At 36.1% G+C, this 19,062-nt stretch overlaps 1 protein-coding gene and 1 long non-coding RNA gene across 2 annotated transcripts; both read right to left on the minus strand.

The window, feature by feature from the left end:
- Nucleotides 1-3,082: 3,082 nt before the first annotated feature.
- LOC149649545 (uncharacterized) lies at nucleotides 3,083-8,384 on the minus strand. Its single transcript, XM_089849352.1, has 5 exons — nucleotides 8,237-8,384; nucleotides 3,868-3,990; nucleotides 3,682-3,815; nucleotides 3,377-3,590; nucleotides 3,083-3,255 (listed from the first exon to the last, which is right to left on the minus strand). The coding sequence occupies exons 1-5, from the start codon at nucleotides 8,382-8,384 to the stop codon at nucleotides 3,128-3,130; spliced, it is 747 nt and encodes a 248-aa protein (XP_089705478.1). The 3' UTR covers nucleotides 3,083-3,127.
- A 3,912-nt stretch (nucleotides 8,385-12,296) lies between these two features.
- LOC149649546 (uncharacterized) lies at nucleotides 12,297-16,450 on the minus strand. The gene is made up of 2 exons (XR_016371735.1): nucleotides 15,702-16,450; nucleotides 12,297-15,387 (listed from the first exon to the last, which is right to left on the minus strand). It is a non-coding gene; the product is annotated as an uncharacterized LOC149649546 (long non-coding RNA).
- Nucleotides 16,451-19,062: the final 2,612 nt, after the last annotated feature.

Raw genomic sequence — 19,062 nt, forward strand, 5'->3', positions numbered from 1 at the left:
ATTCGAATACCCTCCAGAGTTTCCCTGCTAAGGAGCATTTTTGATCGGTCAAAATCTTCATCGACATCTATTTGATTTACCTCGGCTTCCCACTCATCTAAATAACCTTGAAATTCCTCTTGTAGCCACTAAAAATTAATGAACGTCAGAATGAGTGGATGTTTAATTTTTCACTGATAATTGCAGCAAAGAGAATGGATAAATAATTCTTAAGTAATGGCGTGTTCAAGGGATTGGGTAGCTTAAAACCTTTTCTCTAGGAATCGCCCTTATTCAGGCACACAGGTACCTTTCTCTCATTCTCTTTGATAAAGTTCAGCTAGCTAATTGGACCAAGTCATCTTGCGACTTATTGCACTTATCTAACGCCTTTACAATGCATAGAGGGGTTGTGATAATATCATTTAGTACTTTTTATCTTAAAACGTCAATCATCTAATCTCTTGAATGGTTCCGAAGCTGGCTTTTTCTTTGTAAAGTATGTTCGATACATTTAGGATGTCAACAGTCGTAAAAATTTGACAGTTTCTATTGCCTCTTCACCAATCAGTTCTTCCACGGCGTTGGCAGTGGTGGTGCTCAGAACTTGGGTTGCAAGTTTTACCCTCATGCAACTGTGCGGATTTGGATGAACATGATTATAAGTTAATTTAGGTGCAAATCGTAGTAGAGAATTTGAATCTATTTCGAATGTATCGGCTATGTGCTTCCATAGGAGAAGCCTGCCATTCTTTTTTAAAAGTCTAATTGGCTGAAAAGTACCATCCTTGTGTTTTTTCAATTTTCCGCTGTTGTTAAGGGCATTTTTTGCGGTTTTTAGTTTGTGACATACGTCAGAAACGAAGTAAAGTGGTTCTCCGTTGTTGAATGGATTTTTGGCTTGATACCCTACCCCCAGTAGCACAAGCCTTCCGCATAACAGTCGGTTAAAGGTCGAATAGTCGGTTTACGGTCCAGTCGGCTGTACCGTGCTTATTCCGACACTTTTCCGACTCATGGAGCCGACTACTTCTTTTAGTTGGCAATGCCGACATCTATCTGACAGTTGGAACTGAGATGGTTTAAAGTAGACTTGCCTACCGTCTAGAAAATTCCAACTTATTTTTTGCCAATTGATTACCGACTCTTTCGCGCTAGTCGGTATTGTGACGTTTAAGAAGAGTAAAATTAAAAGCAAAGTTATGCTTAGGCCGTTTAGTAACCGACATTTATCCGACAGTTGGAACTGAGATGGTTTAAAGTAGGCTTTCCTACCGTCTAGAAAATTCCAACTTATTTTTTGCCAATTGATTACCGACTCTTTCGCGCTAGTCGGTATTGTGACGTTTAAGAAGAGTAAAATTAAAAGCAAAGTTATGCTTAGGCCGTTTAGTAACCGACATTTATCCGACAGTTGGAACTGTGGTGGTTTGAAGTAGGCTTGCCTACCGTCTAGAAAATTCCAACTTAATTTTTACCAATTGATTACCAACTCCTTCCCGCTAGTCGGTATTGTCACGTTTAAAAAGAGTAAAATGAAAAACGAAGTTGTTGGTAGGCCTTCTTTTTCCGTGGGACGGTTTTTTTGACTTTTACTACTCAAACCCTTACTCTACCAGCCCTTTACCGACGATTTACCGTTCCTATATTAAGAAGCCGCGAAATCGTCGGATTGAGCGCGGCTTTAGGTAGGCATAATGACGCCGACCTGTAGTCGGCCAACAGTCGTTTTATAGTCGCCTCATTACAGTCTGAAAACCGGCGGGCCGTCGTCCCGCCGGGCGGACATTTCGACTCTCAAACCCTTACTCTACCAGCCCTTTACCGACGATTTACCGTTCCTATACTAAAAAGCCGCGAAATCGTCGGATTGAGCGCGGCTTTAGGTAGACATAATGACGCCGACATATAGTCGGCCAACAGTCGTTTTATAGTAGCCTCAAAACAGTAGGAAAACCGGCGGGCCATCGTCCCTCCAGGCGGACATTTCGACTTTCAAACCATTACTCTCCCGACTTATTAGTGACTTTTTACCAACTCGTCGGTAACACACAAAGCCGACCATGTAGGCCCTACGTCGGCAGTGCTACTGGGGACTCTATGATTCTTCAGTTTTTGAACACCTTCTGTGCAAAGTTTTATTAATTTCATATTGGTTGAAGCTTTATCGCATACCAGTGTCAGAATTCTAAATCCAGCTGCCTGTAGGTTTTCAATAGCTTCCCAAAGTATCGAGTACAGATCATCTGCGCGTAAATTTCCACAAGGAAAAAAGGCGTACGGGTATTTAAAATTTGTCGTCAAACCTCGCACCATCAACTGAAGCACGTGATTTTCCAAGGGTATATTTCCATCATCTGTGGTATCTTTTAAGCGATTTTCTAACTCCAATACTTCATTTCTAAATTGGTTGAGCTTGATACCTCCAATTAATTCACCCGTGCTACTGTTGAACACTAAATCCTGTTTGATTTGAATTTCATCCAGCACTAGCCAAAAATACTTTTGGTGTTCCTCTAAATTGACTATATCTATTTTTTCCATCATTTCCAAAAGAACAGCGTCATTAAAGCCACTCCCTTATAAAAAACACAGTTGGAATTCTCCCATTGGTACCATATCTTTGTGGTTTAATGGTTCCATATGTGTTTTGGAACATATCTCCAGGTGGTGCTTACTGGTTTTATCCAAATGGTGGTTGTTGGTATTTTTATGGTTTTATCCAAATGGTGGTTGTTGGTATTTCTAATGGTTTTATCCAAATGGTGGTTATTGGTATTTCTAATGGTTTTATCCAACTGGTGGTTATTGGTATTTCAATGGTTTTATCCAAATGGTGGTTATTGGTATGCCTAATGGTTTTATCCAAATGGTGGTTGTTGGTATTTTTATGGTTTTATCCAAATGGTGGTTGTTGGTATTTTTATGGTTTTATCCAAATGGTGGTTGTTGGTATTTTTATGGTTTTATCCAAATGGTGGTTATTGGTATGCCTAATGGTTTTATCCAACTGGGGCTGTTGGTGTACCTAATGGTATCAACCAGATGGTGTTTCAGTAGTATTAAAAAATGTACAGTAAAATGTATCAATGATTTTACACCATTTAAAACTTTAAAATTTTATTGTTAAATATTAACAAATCAATTATTATTTTTTGATGAGTGTGCGTCGGAGATCGGAAATTTTTTCGGACAACACTTTATTCACCTTTTTTGTAGCAGCCTCTTGATAATCATCGGTTTTGCCATTATTTTTGGCATAGTACCGAACGCAGTCTAAATATTTATAATAAGAAAAAGTTACGGTCATTTCTAGTATTCACAAAGACAAGATTGTTGCTGTTTTCCTCCTCGATTTTAGCAACAATTGGCTATTCGTAGAACAATTCAAATTTACCTTTTATGATATTCAGCTTTTGAGGGGTAAGTGGGGGCCTAGGAAGTTCGTTTTGATTTCTGTTAGACGCAATACCAGCAACGCTTCTCCCACTAAGCTCCTTGCTCCCCCAAATCATCAATGCAAGATTCTTGATAAACTTCGATTCATTCTGTGCTAGCAAGCAATCGTTCCATTTGTGAGAATCCAAGTGAAGTCCAGATCCTAAGTATACCTGTTAATCAAAATTAGTTTGTTGTCAGTTCGCCACAATTTTATATCAAGCAGCTGCATGAACAACTCAAAACAGGGGAAATATACTTTACCTTTCCGCTAGGTTTATCCACAAATTTTTCCTGCTCATTACCCAAAACTTCTGGCTGATCCAGATTTTGATCAAATCCAATTCCATTTTCTTTGTTTGTTGTTAATTCTTCTTTATCACCAGAAGAGTCATTTCCTTAAGAAAGAAAATTATAAAACAATCCACATTCACTTGGCAAAAGTTTTACTTTTTAAAATAGTCGAACTGAATAATTTTCGTTGCAAATTCCTGTTTAACGTCAACAGTTCATCATTATCTCTTTCCAGTTCATTAATTCGTTTCTTCAACTTTTGGAATTGGCGTTTAACATCTTCATTTAATGGAAATCAGAACAAAATTTTAAAGGGAAAGGGCAACCAACATAACATTATATCTTAAAAGAACGGCCAAAAGAGAAAATATTAAAAAAGAAAATATAATTGGACTCTTATTTAAAAGTAATTAGTTAATTAACTTTTAATTTCTTTTAAAAAAGATGACTACTGCCCCGCCATGGCGTCTGCTTTTTCCAAGTTCAAAATTTTATTGTTCGGTTGACCAATCACCAATCCCGAAGGGGTAAGGAATTTAAGCATATATAATAAAGAGAAGGATCGGAAGATAGGGCAAGAGCTCGCCGCGCTTCAACAATGACAAAAAACTGGGTAAGTTCTACTTCCTGAAACCAGCGCATGCGCGGCGGCATCCTCGTCAGCGCATAAGCGGAAGGCATACCTTCCGATCCTTCTCTTTATTCTAGGAGAGCTAGCTCTCTTAGATAAGACTTCATACTGCTCTTAATGTATAAGGAGGGTTTTTGTTTGGATGTAACTTTTTTTGTATTGTTTCAACTGTTTTGAAAATATTCCACAGAACTACAATTCGGGCCCTTAAAATGTGGTTAAAATTTCAAAAAGATCCACCCATTAGTTTATTTTATAAAAAATAAAGTTGCTAAGGGTGGTTTTCATTTCCATAAAATTAATCAGCCCTTTAGGTGAAAAAGTTAAATTTTCCCATAGAAATAACATGGAGTTTTTCTCCAATTTAGCCATTTTGTGGCCACCCTTTCGAAATGAAATATTTGTTTCTTACGTTTGGGAACGGTTTTATATCAAAATGTAGACCTTTTTCTAGGACCAGTTTTGAGCTTTTTGAGAAAAAATAAGTTTAAGTGCTACATTTCATGTTTTTTAATCATGCTTTGACTTACGTTGTTGCACCCTATATGTCATACTGTTGGACTTACGGCGTTTTACCGTGGATAAAGCCGAGCAGAAAGCCACTCTTGCACATACGATGTTTTACCGCGGACTTTTATCTGATTTTACTCTCTTTCGTTGCAAAAACAAAATGATTTTAGATAATTAAGCTAGACTAACGATTATAGGTAATTAAGCTAGATTAACGATTACAGATATTTAACTAGACTAACGATTACAGGTAATTAAGCTAGATTAACGATTACAGGTAATTAAGCTAGATTAACGATTACAGGTAATTAAGCTAGAGTAACGATTACAGGTAATTAAGCTAGATTAACGATTACAGGTAATTAAGCTAGAGTAACGATTACAGGTAATTAAGCTAGATTACCGGTGGCGAGTAATTAAGCTAGATTACCGGTGGCGGGTAATTAAACTAGATTACCGGTGGCGGGTAATTAAGCTAGATTACCGGTGGCGGGTAATTAAGCTAGATTACCGGTGGCGGGTAATTAAGCTAGATTACCGGTGGCGGGTAATTAAGCTAGATTACCGATGGCGGGTAATTAAGCTAGATTACCGATGGCGGGTAATTAAGCTAGATTACCGATGGCGGGTAATTAAGCTAGATTACCGGTGGCGGGTAATTAAGCTAGATTACCGTTGGCGGGTAATTAAGCTAGATTACCGTTGGCGGGTAATTAAGCTAGATTACCGTTGGTGGGTAATTAAGCTAGATTACCGTTGGCGGGTAATTAAGCTAGATTACCGATGGCGGGTAATTAAGCTAGATTACCGGTGGCGGGTAATTAAGCTAGATTACAGGTGGCGGGTAATTAAGCTAGATTACAGGTGGCGGGTAATTAACCTAGATTACCGGTGGCGGGTAATTAAGCTAGATTACCGGTGGCGGGTAATTAAGCTAGATTACCGGTGGCGGGTAATTAACCTAGATTACCGATGGCGGGTAATTAAGCTAGATAACCGATGGCGGGTAATTAAGCTGATTACCGATGGCGGGTAATTAAGCTAGATTACCGATGGCGGGTAATTAAGCTAGATTACCGTTGGCGGGTAATTAAGCTAGACTGCCGATAAGCATATGACTTGAGTTGGTGCACAATTTTTTGACATCTGTTGGTGCTCAGATCTAAGGATGCTCAGGTCTACTTAATCTTTTTGTGGTATAACTACCGCTTGCTCTGTGATTTGCATGTGAAAATGACGGGAAAGCAATTTTAGTTTGACTGGACGTTGATTTTTGACGTCAAACAGTGAGGTTTGAAGTTATGAAATAGATGCTTGGTCAGTTCAAAAGCTTTAACTAATGTTAAGTGCAACGCCGTAAAACGTTTTCTCTCCTAAGGTTTCTGAACTATTTTAATTAATATTAAGACTGAAGTAACAGATATTAATAAAAACTGTCTTTGTAGACAAAGACGGGAAAAAGTAAGAGATAAGTGTAGAAAATAAAATGCTTGAAGTAACAGATATTAAATTTTCACTTTTGAACACATGATTATAAAACATCGATTATTATATAAAAACGACTTGGTTTGCCCAAGCCTTAAAAACAAAACGATAAGAGTTTTTCCAGTTGTCTGAAGCGCGGATATTATTTTTTTCTATTGAATTTTAAAGAAAATCCGTATTTTACTACTCTTTAGAATTTAATTCAATCACCTGATTTTACTGCTAATGGATTAGTTTCCTATAAATTAATTGAAATAAAAAAATACTTATCTCAGATTTTTCAAGAACAATTCCATTTTCCTGAAACATTTTATCATGAAATTTTTTCTTTTCAATGGAGAACGTACTTTAATTTTCAAATAATACTCTCATTAATAATGTATTATATGCGGTCTTTTCGAATACAAAAGGGCGCTGTTATCACCTTTCTTATATTTGATAAAGGGGTTCGTTTCTTCTTTAAGCACAGTCACAATTATTGAACTGTGTATATCAGTACTTGTGGGGAAGATTTTAGAAGTGTTGGTTGAGTTGCTATTTAGGTGACAACCTTATGAAAATTTGATGTGTTTAAAACCTTTTGAAAGGAAAATTCTCGGAAATTAAAAAAGAAAGAGTCAATTTGATTAAATTTACACGATATCCATCAAAATAATAAATGTATGATAAAATGTTTCAGGAAATGGAATTGTTGTTGAAAAATCTGAGATAAGTATTTTTTTATTTCAATTAATTTATAGGAAACTAATCCATTAGCAGTAAAATCAGGTGATTGAATTAAATTCTAAAGAGTAGTAAAATACGGATTTTCTTTAAAATTCAATAGAAAAAAAATAATATCCCAGCTTCAGACAACTGGAAAAACTCTTATCGTTTTGTTTTTAAGGCTTGGGCAAACCAAGTCTTTTTTATATAATATCTGTTCCTTCAGACTTAATTTGTAATAATCTATTATAAAAATAATAATATGCTTGTCAAACGTCATTAATTCGATGTTCCAGTAAGATGTTCGTGAGCATATTGGCTCACTCCAAGTGTCTCTCATTATTTTATGGGAATGTTTAAAATTTTAAATCATTTGGCAGGGGAGTGGTAAATTAATTCAAAATAGATAGGCAGGTGGTAACTTATTTCACGTAAAATGGCGGTTGGTGACTCAATTAAGTTTAGTTGACCTTTTTGTGTAGATTTAAAAAAAAGTTATTTCTAAACCACGCGCCAGCACGCGCACATTTCATTGAAAGTTTGTTTTTTAAGAATTTTCCCTTCTATATACTAAGAATCTTCATCAAAAATAGACGAGCTTTCCAAGACTCGAACCTGCAATGTTTTGCCTCGAATGCAAACCCGTTATCCATTACGCCACAAGCCCGTACTTCGAAACAATAAAATTATCCAAACATTGTATTTTTGGATTATTTCATTTATGTTGAATAAAAGATCTGTAAAAATAAACACCGAGCTTGCCAGGACTCGAACCTGCAATCTTCTGCTCCATAGGCAGACGCGTTATCCTATGCGCCACAAACCCGATGGAGGCTGAACAAAATGCTATGCAAACAGTGTAATATATGTAACGGTTTTACCATGATTTATAATTTAATTAAAATAAAATACTTAGACTTAATTGATCTTAATCAAACTTCAGAAGTTCAACACTCAATAGTTGCTTGATAATTCAAAAGTGTTCCGAACCTTAACTTCGCAGTAGTTTCTGAGTTATTCGATGGAGTGGACCACCAAAAATCCCATGCTTTTTCTATGGGACGCTAAGCCTAAAATCTGTGAATTATTTCTTTAACATTACGGGAGAGTGTGGGTTCTTATCTAGAAGGGCCTACCGGCCCTCTAGAATGCAACTGCTTTGATCGGTAGTTTCGTGTCACGTGATTGGCGCACTCGTTTTTTTAATTTTATCTCCGTATTCCACGGTTTCTTGAAGCTTTAAATGTACAGATGAATCGCCATCCCCTAATACAGTTCTGTACTCCAAACCGTGTGTTTCAATACTTTTATCGAAACCTTCAATAAGAATATCAGCCTCCATTGCTGGGGATGAACCCTTTCAAATTTTGTAGCACTTATGAAATGGAACCGCTTTAGTTTCACTACATCGTTTTTTGTCGCAAATGACGCAGTATTTTTGTCTATTATTCAGTTCTAGTAGTTGTTTTGTTCGAGCTCCGATAATACAAGCTACCTCACTCTTAGCGGAGTATCTATGACCGTGGCTTCGCTGTGACCATCCAACATCCACAATTACACTTATATGTGGATTACCAGTGTCAGAGTCGACATCGCCACTCTCAACAGCCAACTGTTTTTCTAATTTTCCAGCTTCTTTCATTTCGTCTCGCAAATCTTTCTCCCACATCTGCGAGAAAAACAAATCAACAATTGTGTCATAAGTATTTAAAAAGAATTGCAGATGGAGCAGAGCGGCGGTATAAAAACATCACTATCAAATCGAAACTCAAGTGTAAAAAAGTACCAATGACTAGCTCCTGGCTAAATAACAAAAACCAGGGCCAAAACTAATTTACGAAATCGATTTCTTTACCTCTCCAAGTATTTGCTCCTTTTTGGTATATGTAGGTTTAGACATGTTTGGTATTCCTAGCACAGAAAACACCTCATCCATGTTTTCATACCCACTTCCAATGGATACGAAACCCAAACAGCCTGTGAGTCTAGCGTAAGTTCATTTTTTGTGGGAATTTCATTGGTATCACGGGAAACACCATGAATTTTGGGTCTACCTCTTAGACTCGATCCCATTTTTGTCGTGGAAATTGATTTCGATTTATTGCAATATTTGCACTCGAAAATAAGGTCTGAAACTAATCCGTTTCTTGATTCTTTTACAAATTCCATTTTCCCTTCCAAATGTTTTTCGCATCTTTGAACGTCCAGCTCTCTTATTTCTGTTATGAAGTCTTTAATGTTCTCTATTCTATTCCCGTATAAGTTTTGAAAAGCACTGTTAGGCTTTGGAGGGACAAATTTTCTTTGCATTGGCGTAAGGGGCAGAATTTTCAAACTGGACAAGGTTGTTTCGTCGATCGCGCAATGAGGTTCAAGTTGGTCAGATACAAACGAAATATTTTCTAGTCCCATTGGTGACTTGACTAGAATTTCCTGTGTTGGCACATTTTCAGACACTAGGGTACTTGAAGGCGTTGCAGGTGAAAGCACTCTAGGCCTCGCCACAAATTCTTCATTTGGCAAGCCCATCGCCAGAACTTCTGCCGCAGGGTAACTACAAGTTTAATTACATAATTTATTAATTTGTAGCATTTTGGTTACACGTCAAGTAATGGTTAGTGAGTACTCACGTTGACAGAGAAATTCTTTTTTCGCCTCCTGATTCTGCCGTTTAATTTTGAAACAGTTTTACGGGACTTGCACTTTTTGGACAATGGGAGCAGCGTTTTTGCCATTGTCACTTGTCAGAGAAACAATTCCCAAGGCGTCTAATATATGGTAAGTATATATATAAGTTTTGTCGCGATGCAGAAAGTTTCGGTTTGTTGTTTGAAATTCAGGCAGTAACCACGGAACGTGAAGAGTGGTTCGACAGTCTGTCAAATCAGCGATGCTAGATTGAAAACCTTGAACCCGCCAAAATCTAAATGGAAACAAGCCCAAAAACCGTCAATTGATATTTCGAAATGCGGCCCAAAACTGACTAACAGCCAACAACAGTTTTATTTCCTGCCAATATTTTAGAGAAGAAGCCCAATTGCCGGCTTTCAAGCGCAATATGGCGTCCCTGGTAACTATAACGATACAGTCCTATCACTCCTCTTTGATCTCTCTCTCACGCGTACCTACCTCGACGCACAGCTGAGTAGTCTGACGTCACGTGATCCGACCGGTTTTGAATAGGGGGCTCAGGGAGAGGTTGGTATCTCCGAGACTACTTATACGGACTAAGTCTCGGCCATGGGAACTGTAAAATTCTGTAGAGGGGAAGGAGGAAGGAAGGAAGGGGAGGGACCCAGTCCATGTTTAGCAATAACATCTTCAGTGGGTGAGGCTTACGCTCGGGGGAGTGACGACTTGCGACTAAAAATAAAATAGGTACTTACAGTGACATCAGTAGTGAGTTTTTGATCTAGAACCAAAATTAGGTTTTAATTCAATATCTCCGCTAATTTCAAATATTTTATCATCAAATTAATTCAGGGCACGTAGGATTTAAAACTCATCAATCAATACCAATTTAGAAATTTTCGGCTAATTGGTTCGCTTTAATCAACGGAAAAAATCATCACAAATCCTTTCCCATTAAAAATTAATTTCAAAATTAATTAAACATATTTATATGTTGAGATTACTACATGGCAAAGAGAAGGATACAGTCTTAATTCTACTGAAAACCGTGTATTTATTAATCAAAAATGTCTTGATTAGAATCAAGTCCTAAAAAGTATCGATAAGACTGAGGTTATCACTTGTCTGAAGGATCAGATATTAATTTTTCTTTTTAATTGAAACTTAAAGGCATGCTTAAGAAAAAAACAACGTTCCATTACCGTTTTCCGTTGAAATAACTTATTTTACAGGTAATCAATTTCAAAAATTTACTTATCTCGGGTTTTCGGGCACAATTCCATTCCCCGAAAAACATTTTATCATTACATTAATTACTTTTGAGAGAGTACGTGTATGACATTGAGTTTTAAAAGGTTCCCTCATTTGTGCCCGGTATGCTTCGCAGTGGATACGTTTTAAAACAATGGCGGAAAATTAAGTAGGGACAGTTAGATTTTTACTCGTGGTTATGCAAAATGATGTAATGTCTAGTGTACTTCAGTCAACAGTCATACTGTTCATTCTCATAGCTCAGGACATGATTAATGCTGCTCACTATTTCTCTCTCTAGTTTCAAACAATGGTTAGAGACCATTCAGTGCCGCAGGTCGCACATGAATATATTTCAACTACAGTTTACATCAATTCTCCGTGGTCGTACTATTAGAGGGTTAAGCACTAATTTGTTCAGAACATGTCTCGAAAGTGTGCTTATTGTAAGTTTTTAAAGCAGTGTTGCCAATGTGTGGGTAATTTCCCACATCGTGGGAGATTTAGGTTTGGTTTTAGGCTCTGTGGGGAAAAAGTAATATTTTTCCGAAATCAATCGTCGGAATTTTCCTGTTCAAGGGTTAATAGTGCAAAATTTTCAAAAATGCACTAATTTTAACTGCACAGTTAAAATTAGTGCATTTTCGAAAATTTTATCCGGTTTAATAATTTCAAGCGACATTTTGAAATAAATTCGGTGATTTTAAGTTTGGCACTGAAAAAAAAGAAAGCATATTTTGAGAATTTTAAAGCTTTATAGCATTTGTACATATTGTCAAAGCCATGCGGAGTGATATTCCATATTAAACTTAGTATGATAAAATAGTCCAGATAAATATGACTGTAAAAAAGGGGGTGTGGGAAATGCGGCAAATTTTTAAAATGGAAGTGGGAACATCCACTTTCTAACATTAGCAACACTGATTTGAAGGTTATGGTCATGGCTAAACAGACCGCTCATTCAGTTTTTTATTGTTTTAAAGCTTATTTTGACACGTTATCTCTCAAAAGTAATTAATGTAATGATAAAATGTTTTTCGGGGAATGGAATTGTGCCCGAAAACCCGAGATAAGTAAATTTTTGAAATTGATTACCTGTAAAATAAGTTATTTCAACGGAAAACGGTAATGGAACGTTGTTTTTTTCTTAAGCATGCCTTTAAGTTTCAATTAAAAAGAAAAATTAATATCTGATCCTTCAGACAAGTGATAACCTCAGTCTTATCGATACTTTTTAGGACTTGATTCTAATCAAGACATTTTTGATTAATATCTGCTCCTTCAGTCTTCATTTTAATTAAGATTGTTAAGAAACTGTTTTACATTTTCAAAATCTACACTAAGCAGAAACATATAAAAAGGGGACCGTAACTTTAGCTCAATCAGTCATTTATTTATAATGATACTCCAAAAAATAAAAACGTAACTCATTGAAAGTTTGTATTCTTATTGTAATTAACATAATACAATTTTTTACAACCCTTTATTGAAACGCGAGGCGCTCCCCTAAAAATTCCACAAATAGGACCAAATTGACAGTTTTACACAATTTTTTAAAACGCTGATTTATGTCTGTTTAACCTTTAGCTCAAACTTTTCATAAGCCCAATATGAAATTCGGATATCCTTAAAACTTCTCAAAGACGATCCGAGATTATCAATTTCGAACTTTTTTTGTAGCATTAACTAACGTCTGTTTGATATTAAGCTTATAAACCTTAAACACAAAATAGTCAGGGCAATGCCGACTCAGTTTATAAGGGCTACCCTAAAAGTCCACAAAGGTGATCCAAGATTGTTAATAAATACGCCTAAAAAGTGCCCTCTTCAAAATATGTAGCCGGGGAAAAGAGAGCGTGATCGAGTGGGCTATGCTAGTGGGTATTTTGGTAGTAAGTAACGGGGGTTGGGACTCCAGGCATAGCCCGCTCCATCACGCACTCGACAACGCAAAGCAACTCGCGCCAGCGTGGGAAATAAGGCGGTAACACAGGGCAAATGACGAGTTTAAAAATTGCCTGGTACAGTTCAAAAATTAAATCGGAGGGGGGTCAGTGGTCCACGAGACTACTAAAAAATTCAAGGGTAACCAGAGTCCACACATTAAAATTCTAATATTTTAATTATCCACTTCCTTATCTTAGCAGACGACGTGCTCTGGCCAATTGTCACGGACCAGTTTATTTATTCCAAGTCAGGAGGGTCTCAAGCCTAATGTCCAGTTTAAAAAAATCCTTATTTCCCACCCTGACTCGCGCTATAGCGCAAGCAGCTTGCGACGTGTTGCGCGTTATCGAGTAGGCTATGGTCCGGTCAAAAGAAATCTTCAGTTCAGCGTTGCAAATAAGGCGGTGGCACAGGGAAAATGACCAGTTTAAAAATTAAATCGAAGGGTGAGCAGTGGTCCACAGGACCACTAAGGAAATTCTAGGGTAACCAGGGTCCAGACATTATCTGAACTATTTTAATTACCCACTTCTTTAGTTTAGCAGACGCCGCGCCCTGGTCAATGGTCATGGACCAGTTCATTTATTCCTGGGCAGGGGGTCGCTGGCCCAATGTCTAGTTTTAAAAAAATCCCTATTTCCCACCCTGATTCAGTTGGGAGTCCTGGAGCTCCTAAAGTCCAGAGATGCATATGACAAGGATTCATTTCTCATAAGCGAGAATGGCCAACTCTGTTGTGTAAAGAGACAGCCTGACAGCCTGGTATTTTTTTACTTCTAAGTCAGCTGGGTTTTCACCTTTAAAAGTTAATACAGCCCTTTGAATTTAAATAATTAGAAATGAGAAATGTTATTAAATGAATAAATCTATACGGTTGCAGTTGTGTCGAAATGAGAGCAATTAAATATGTGTCTTTGATATTTAGCTCTGATAATTTCAGAAAATTAATAAAGTAGTGTTATGTATTTAACCAGAATTTATTTTATTGAAATTTATTAATAATTATTTAATTAAAAAAAATTGTAATACTATTTTATGTTTTAAATTTTACAAATAAAATTCAAAACAGTAAACATAGGGCAAAGGTTATATTGTATTATAATTAGCCCGTGGGATTGATTTTAGCTATATCGCAATTAGAGCTCGACATTTTCTATCCATTATCCATAAATTAGTAATTAATTTGAATGAAAATAGGTGTATATCTTTTATTAATTGGGAAATAATGCACACACTTTACATTTAAATTTTAGAAGTTAATTTATTATTTACTTTGTGTATATAATATTCAGCATTAATTTCACTAAGGAAATAAACTAATTACCTACGACTACGAGGAATTAACTAGTATATATGTTTAAAATTATAATTTAATCGTTTCAAAACTAATATGGTTTTGAACCGGTCTTTGTAATTTAGTTATTAAAATTTTTGATTGTCGAGTGGTCAATATTGAAAATTAACCAATGGTGGAACGAATTTTTTTTAAACTCAATGAAACTGAAATATGAATGAATAATCTACTGAAAGAGGTATCAACCTATTATTTTTTTTCAAAAGAAGGTAAATAAGGATTAGATGGCTTGCTGCTTCAAACAAGATTTTTAACCATGAATAGAATATTTTGTTAATTTTAGTCAAATTTAGATATTCGGTAATCTAGTTGATATGAATAAAGCCCTTTTTGCTCATGTCTATTTTAAACTTTAATCACAGATTTCGATTACCATTTCACAAGCATAGTAAACACTACTGAAGGGCGCAAATCTATCTGCGATCGGTAATGGTGACCAATATAGCAATTTGCCCAATTAATCAGTTAGAACTTCATTTGCACATTTCTATTCGTTAATTTGAAATGTTGCGAGAAATTTGAATGGAATATAAGTAGATATCTCTTTCAGAAGATAATTTTTGATGTTGATATTTAAGATTCATTGAGTTAAAAAAATTGGTATTGGTATTTCAAGTAAGCTTAGATATCAACATCGGTGAATTTACGATATGGGCTTATGATGTTAGTCTGTTTATAAGATTAAGTCGTTACTTTAAGTGTCACTAGACAGTATCTACCTCCAAAATCGAGAGTTAGTAACTTTATAACCATCTCCTAGTCAGAGGATATCCGAGGGTCAATTTCTTATATCATTGACTGACGAAGGCTAAGCTTAGTCAACTTTTGGCAAGGCCTAATACCGTTTTTGCATGACTGTCGCCGTCATATTCCTTTTAAAGCATAGATCATTAGATCATATAGTATCCACCCTTGATTTTCATTACGCAACACACGTTGGATTCGTAAACCTCGACGTGCACCACGATTAGAAGCATTAAAATGCAAAAACAACACACTGACCGCATACATTTCTGGTAAATAACAGACTCAAACAGAGTCACTACAGCTGTTTTCAGGGCTGAACGAGCGACCGAGAGGGCTTTAAAGAAAAAGCCTCCGGCGGCCGGTCTCTTAAAGGGGGTAGTTTCGAGGGAACGAAATTCAAATGCAAGGCGCGTCCCTTCAACAAAAAACATTGAATTCGTTAATACGGACGTTTTAGGCAATTATAATATTGAAATTTTATACAATTAAGTATTATTTAAGAAAACTAAGCACTACTTTCAAAGTCTAAACTTTAAAAACACGACGATACGAGAAGGCGAAGTAACAACAAGAGGTAAACATTTTTATAAATGGCAAAAATTAAAGGTAAGCCAAGGCTTAGCGCAATTTCACCGCCTTAAAGAAAGTGCCAAGTTTAGAAATAGATTGTGGGACAATAAAAAGGTGGAAAATTATGAAATTAGGCTTATATTAAAGCTTGAAACCTACTTTATATTATATTTAAAATCCATCCATGAGCAAATCCTCAAAAAATATGAAAATGGCAACGAAAAAGGACCCACTCTCAAATTTTTTTCCCCTTAAAAAAATGGCGGCCACAAACGGGGTAATTTGTCACGGCGGCAATATTAAAGCAGTCTTATCTCACTATCGATAGGCCATTTCAACCAAAAGGCATTAAGAAAAAACAATCGGATTATTATGACGCAACTATACGTAAAAAAAGGCCAATATTGGTCGCGCTGATATTTACCAATAAAACAGCGTATCCATGCTAAAATATCGCAGATTGGGGTAGTTTTTAAAATTTAAAATTAAACATACTTAAAATTAATTTTTCTCAAAAACCTTAAAAATGGTCCTAGAAAAAGGTTTAAATTTTGATATAAAACCGTTCCCAAACGTAACAAACGAATATTTCATTTCAAAAGGGTGGCGACAAAATGGCTAAATTTGAAAAAAACTCCATGTTATTTCTATGGGAAAATTTAACTTTTTCACCAAAAGGGCTGATTAATTTTATGGAAATGAAAACCACCCTTAGCAACTTTATTTTTTATACAATAAACTAATGGGTGGATCTTTTTGAAATTTTAACCACATATTGAGGGCCCGAATTGTAGTTCTGTGGAATTTTTTCAAAGCAGTTAATACGATACAAAAAAAGTTATAACCAATCAAAAAACCATCCTTATACATTGAAGTCGGTATGAGGTCTTATCTAAGAGAGCTATCGCTCTCATAGAATAAGTAAAGCGGTTGCTTCTAATCAACGTGAGAAAAATGAACCATTTACCATTGAAATTTAGCTAAGCTTTACCTTCCACCTTAACAAGAACATACTTTTGGAACTTATTAACCGTAACTTCTCTAACAAATCCTCTCAAGAAATTATTATACTCTCCCAAATTCTTGTAATTTCGAAGGTTTTCTTTCGTAAACGGAAATATTCCATTGATAAGGTAATTATAAATATCCCCATACCTAACTTTCGGTAGAAGATTCAGGAATTGGAAATCTGTGTCTGGTCTAACATGTAGAAAATCTTTTGGTTTCAGCGAATACGGGTCAATAAAACCTTTTCTATATATCGATTTTTGACGTGTAATTCCAGACCCTTTGAATAATCCCAATAAACAGTAACACTCTTCGTTATGTTAGCCATAGGTAATTAACTTGAATTTGCAGGCAAATTTTCCTTCAAAATGGCGGTTCAAAAACATTTACTTTGAAAATTCCGAAGTACCACATAATGTTTGAGTTACTGGTCCTTTAAGTATGTTAACATGGTAAAGGAATTAAGGTATAAGTAGACGTCAAACGTCACTGATATTACTCTATGGGCCATATGGGCTTTCAGACCTGCACCAACAAATAAATAAATAAAACTAAATATTAATGTGCCAAGTTCTCACGAAAACACGCCTAGTTTCATTGCCTCCTATTCGTTCTAAAGAAGTTAGTATAATCATTCATAATTTTCAATTATTGAAGATTCCAACAATTTTATTCGACTAACAAAGGCTTCTGTATTTCAACAAAAACAGATTTATGGGATAAGAGCGTCGGAGTTAGCGAATTCACTCCCCATCCTCGCATACTTTATAGAGAAACTTCGTCTGCTTATATTTTGACTCCACCCACAAATTCTGTATATAGCTACTTCTAGAGATCGAATTTGTGGGTGGAGTCAAAATATAAGCAGACGAAGTTTCTCAATAAAGTTCTAATCCAAAATATGTACATTGCATGTTTAAATTCACGCTAATCATACTTAAGTTGAAATTAATGAAGGATTGAGGTTTGGCAGTGTTGATTTAGCTTATAAAATGAGTTTCAAATCACCTTAATTGTAAAGTTAAGAAGAATTTTTCATTCTTGCCAACTCATTGCGTTCAATTTTTATCATACCACATGCTCAATTTGCGGTAACATAAAGATCATCTATAACATACGTTAATGAATGATGTGATTCTATAGTTTAGCAACTTTGGTTGAATACCAGTAATTAAATTAAATGCCTAAACAATTCATAGCAATTTAGACATATACACAAACGGCAATGTGAACTGTGGAAATAGTGAACAACGTAACCCTCCGTTGCTGACGTGGTTACGTTGGAAAAATCTGCGCTGATGTAAACATGGAAATTATTTGACAAATTGAATTACATAACGACACTGTCCTCCTCGATTAACCAGCACCACTGTTACTTATATTTATGAATTAACAAAATCCACTGTTAGTAACAAATAGTTTACCAACTGCGCTAACGTAAACACCACGACTCTTTTAACTGCCATAGGGAAAACATAGTACTTTTTGTCATCTTTCCAGTAGTATTTTGAAGTTCTGGATCTTTTCAAAGGGTGAGAAGCACTATCTTTATTTCAACTTCTTAATAAGTTGAATAGATAAGATACTTCAAAATGGAAGCGCACATGGTAAATACAGACAGTATAAAAAACCTAGGGTAAGCCTGTTTAGGATATGTTTCTAACATAAAACGGTGCAGACTAAATACAGAATTCCAAAACAAATGAGAGCTGGAAATCAGCCTTTTTTAATAATCTTTAAAGAGGAATGACACGGCTTTATTTTGGACGAACTAGGGCCTAAGCGACCTTACAGCTCCAACTTTTAACTGATACAAATGGTAATTGGTATATGATAACATTTATAAAGAAAAATTAACAAAATATGTAAATGTCAAAGTGGTTAAACACTATGGTAATAGACAATGATATGGTAATAGAATAATAATACATAATACTATGGACTATAAATTTAGGTAATAGGAACGGAGCTTCCATAGCCTATAACATCAGGTACTTTTTTAGTTGAACTTTAAATTGTGCAACCGAACGGAGTGAGACAAACTGTTCGGGGAGATCATTCCACAGAGAAATCGTTTTGCGGAAGAAGGAATAGCGTAAGACGTTGGTACGCGAAGGGGAAGAAAGAGTTTTCAACTATGACCCCTAGTGCCCTGGGAATGCGATTTATACTCGAAAAACAGCTGAGTGGGGACGCACAAAATATTAAAGAGACCGACGAGATCTAGGTAGGAACGACGGAGGCAAAGGGATGACCAACCAAGAGTAGAAAAACGAAGGTGTCGTGGTTTATGCCGAAGGTAATGAGGAATACGGCTGGCGCGAGCTTGGACATTGTCAACCAGATCTATATCGAACTGAGATTTGGGATTCCTGATCAGGCTGCCAAATTCCAAGAGAGGACGAAAGTAGCACTGGTATAATCGGGTTAACAAGGGGAGTGTAATACCAGGGAAGTTAGCCCTTATCACTGCTAGGAGACTGTTGGCACGCGTGCACATCCGTAGTATATG

The sequence above is a fragment of the Phalangium opilio genome, unplaced genomic scaffold, assembly GCF_054372755.1.
Source record: "Phalangium opilio isolate 3A_F unplaced genomic scaffold, DU_Popi_V2 ptg000088l_1, whole genome shotgun sequence".
Taxonomy (NCBI): domain Eukaryota; kingdom Metazoa; phylum Arthropoda; class Arachnida; order Opiliones; family Phalangiidae; genus Phalangium; species Phalangium opilio.

Bases quoted from the DNA above. Each gene is read 5' to 3' on its own strand.
- LOC149649545 (XM_089849352.1), bottom strand. From the start codon at position 8,384: ATGGAGGCTGATATTCTTATTGAAGGTTTCGATAAAAGTATTGAAACA. The intron at 3,816-3,867 runs GTAAAACTTTTG...TTCTTTCTTAAG, and splicing joins CAGTTCGACTATTTTAAAAA to GAAATGACTCTTCTGGTGAT. The intron at 3,591-3,681 runs GTAAAGTATATT...TTTGATTAACAG, and splicing joins TGGATAAACCTAGCGGAAAG to GTATACTTAGGATCTGGACT.